The 2,658-nt window shown below is 40.4% G+C and overlaps 1 protein-coding gene across 1 annotated transcript; it reads right to left on the bottom strand.

Moving 5' to 3' along the window:
- Positions 1–185: 185 nt before the first annotated feature.
- On the bottom strand, positions 186–1,852 carry LOC109951981 (pyrin). The gene is made up of 4 exons (XM_020586786.1): positions 1,776–1,852; positions 1,493–1,637; positions 1,373–1,399; positions 186–961 (listed from the first exon to the last, which is right to left on the bottom strand). Exons 2-4 carry the CDS (start codon positions 1,536–1,538, stop codon positions 417–419), a joined length of 618 nt encoding a protein of 205 aa, XP_020442442.1. The 5' UTR covers positions 1,539–1,637; positions 1,776–1,852; the 3' UTR covers positions 186–416.
- Positions 1,853–2,658: the final 806 nt, after the last annotated feature.

Here is a 2,658-nt window from a genome sequence, read left to right as displayed (position 1 = left end):
AAACAAACAAAAACACTACAGTACAGTATATGCAAATGTGAATAAAGGTACCCAGCAAATACTAAATATAATCTCTCATCTATCTATAATGTATGATCAGTAACTGATAGAGAATTCATTTCTTCAATGTAATTCACTGAAGGCATAACATGTCAAAAAATATTCTATTTTGCAGTTCATTTCTATTTCTTTGGTTTCTTATTGGCTCTTATTTACATTTTAAATTGAAACCTGTAACAATCTCTTTAATGGAAATATTTAGAAAGTCAGCACTGCTTATAGTACTTACATAAAACCATATACAATCTGTATTATACATCATGGAACATATATATTATACTGCTGCACTCCAGCTCTTTGGAACTCATAGTATGTCATGCTGTATTACAGCTCTAAGAGTACACTTCATGGATCCACTACTGGTTTCCCACAGTGGAGATAATCAGAGGATGTGAGTTTTTCCCATTTTGTTCAAGATGTGGACTGAAATATGGGAAGATCTCACCCCTGAATGAGCACTCAGTAAACGAGTAGATATGAGACTGAGCCGTCACACTGTAGAAGGACACAAGACCTTCCTCGTAATCCACAAACACTCCCACCTTCTGAGGTTTCTCTTTCAGGGAAAGGCTGAGCGGCGGTGATGTCAGGGCTGCGTACTCACTGTCTTTAAAATGAACAGTAACCCAGTAACCATTATCTGGATTCAGTGAGAGTTTCCCCTTGCGGTTTGCATCACCTCTTGTCACGCCTAGATCCCACCCGGTCTTGTTGCTGACCTCCACCTCCCAGTAAGACTTCCCAGAGGTCAAGCTGTTGAGCCCCAGGACGCTGCCATACATGTCAAACCTTTCTGGAGCATCGGGAACGTTCTGGTTCTTTCCTCTATCTCTCACTTCTTTCCCATCAACAGAAAGAACAAGGCAGTGATGAGCAGTCAGTGGGTCCAGCTTTACATCCGCTGCAGGTGAATACAATAGAATAACAGAAACTGAATCCTGGTGGCATTCCTTTTCTCTCCCCTGTTGTTCCAGTTACCCGAATACTGTAGGACACACTCAGACTCAATGTCAAGGTCAAAACCAATAACATATAAAGATTCCTGATGTTTATTTTACACAGAAATACCCTACGTCAACATAATCGTAACACCAAAAATTAGCAAGACAAGCACAGTGATGAATGTGAAACCTTTATGAGTGATTTACCAAAGGGCCTTTAGCTATTGGAACAAAACCTTAAATTTATCTTCCTTTATAGTGTCTTTACACTATCGACACAATATACGGACTGAGATTTGGAATCACGATCTAGTACAATCACCACTTTTTCCTGTTTACAGAATCACATTTTTAAGCTTTAGGTCACACACCTGCAAACTTGGGAATCCTCTTGAGTTCTGTAAAAACAAAATGACATTAAAGTAAGTTATAAAATTAAATGCAGAACTTGAATAAATGAAATCCGAATCTTGATAAGTAGAAAGACTCACCAACTGGAGATAGCTGATCCAGTTTCTGGTGAATTTGTTCCATCATGGCTGACACTGTAGTTCTTATGGTTCCGAAGGAAAAGGAAGTGTCAACACTCAGATTTGTCCAGTCTTTAGATTCATCCAGGCCAGTGCGAGGGCAGACCTGTGTGTGTGTCCACGAGGGGAAAATGTCACATTGTCACTATAAAATCATTTTTAAAAATCAGAAATATATGCACAAAACTAGCAAAGCACTTGTAGTTTTATTTTTGTTGTAAAAGGCCGAGAGCTGGGATGTTACCTGCAAGTCTGGGTTTTTGTCTAACTCATCAATGGCCTGTTCAAGTTGACCAATTTCTCCTTCCAGGCTCTGGACCAGATCTTCAGATCTCAGCCCCAAACTCTTCACCCTGTACACCCACGACTGTGTCTCCAACCATGACAACACCATCATCATTAAATATGCTGATGACACCACCATTCTGGGCCTCATCAAGGGGGGAGACGAGTCGGGTAACAGAAGCTTGGTGAACGACATTCTCATTTATGGAGAGGAGAATGACCTCATCCTCAACATAAACAAGACAAAAGAAATAACAGTAGACTTCAGGAAGAACCCCTCCCCTCTGCTGCCTCTGACCATCAAAGGGACTGAGGTGGAGAGGGCTGACAGCCACAAGTTCCTGGGCCTGCAGGTGACATCTGGTCAATACTTAACAAGTTTAAGAATTTTGGCCACACTTTCCCATTGACCTGAATGGGAACATGTGGCTAAATGTTTGACTGGTAGAGAGTATGTGGAATTAAGCTTTTCATATTTTCATACTTGTCAGCTCCTTCAGCTAGCAATCAATATCACAGCAATATTGATAACCTTAGCATACTGGCTTTCACAACTTCCAGCCTTCCCGGGTAGCCTACAGTAGGCTAACCTCATGTTACCCATCACAACACTAGGAACTGTGAGCAATTCCATCAGGTAAAGTCTGCAGAAGTGAGCATAAAATAAAACACTAAAAAATAAACATATATATTAAAACCAGTGCTCTTTATTGTCATCACTGCAATATGAAATTCATTACTATTTGTATGTGTGTGCATGCGTGAGTAATTTCCTGGTAATTTCCAAGCAAATTGGGAGAGTGTTGTTTGAGCATACACCCATACTGATACTGGACAGTGAT

This window comes from Monopterus albus, unplaced genomic scaffold (genome assembly GCF_001952655.1).
Source record: "Monopterus albus unplaced genomic scaffold, M_albus_1.0 scaffold421.1, whole genome shotgun sequence".
Classification (NCBI taxonomy): domain Eukaryota; kingdom Metazoa; phylum Chordata; class Actinopteri; order Synbranchiformes; family Synbranchidae; genus Monopterus; species Monopterus albus.
The sequence above is the reverse complement of the archived record's forward strand: the minus strand, read 5'-3'. Positions and strand labels throughout refer to the sequence as shown.

Bases quoted from the DNA above. Each gene is read 5' to 3' on its own strand.
- LOC109951981 (XM_020586786.1), bottom strand. From the start codon at position 1,538: ATGATGGAACAAATTCACCAGAAACTGGATCAGCTATCTCCAGTTG. The intron at 1,400-1,492 runs GTGAGTCTTTCT...TTGTTTTTACAG, and splicing joins GGATCAGCTATCTCCAGTTG to AACTCAAGAGGATTCCCAAG. The intron at 962-1,372 runs GTGTGTGACCTA...ATTCACCTGCAG, and splicing joins GAGGATTCCCAAGTTTGCAG to CGGATGTAAAGCTGGACCCA.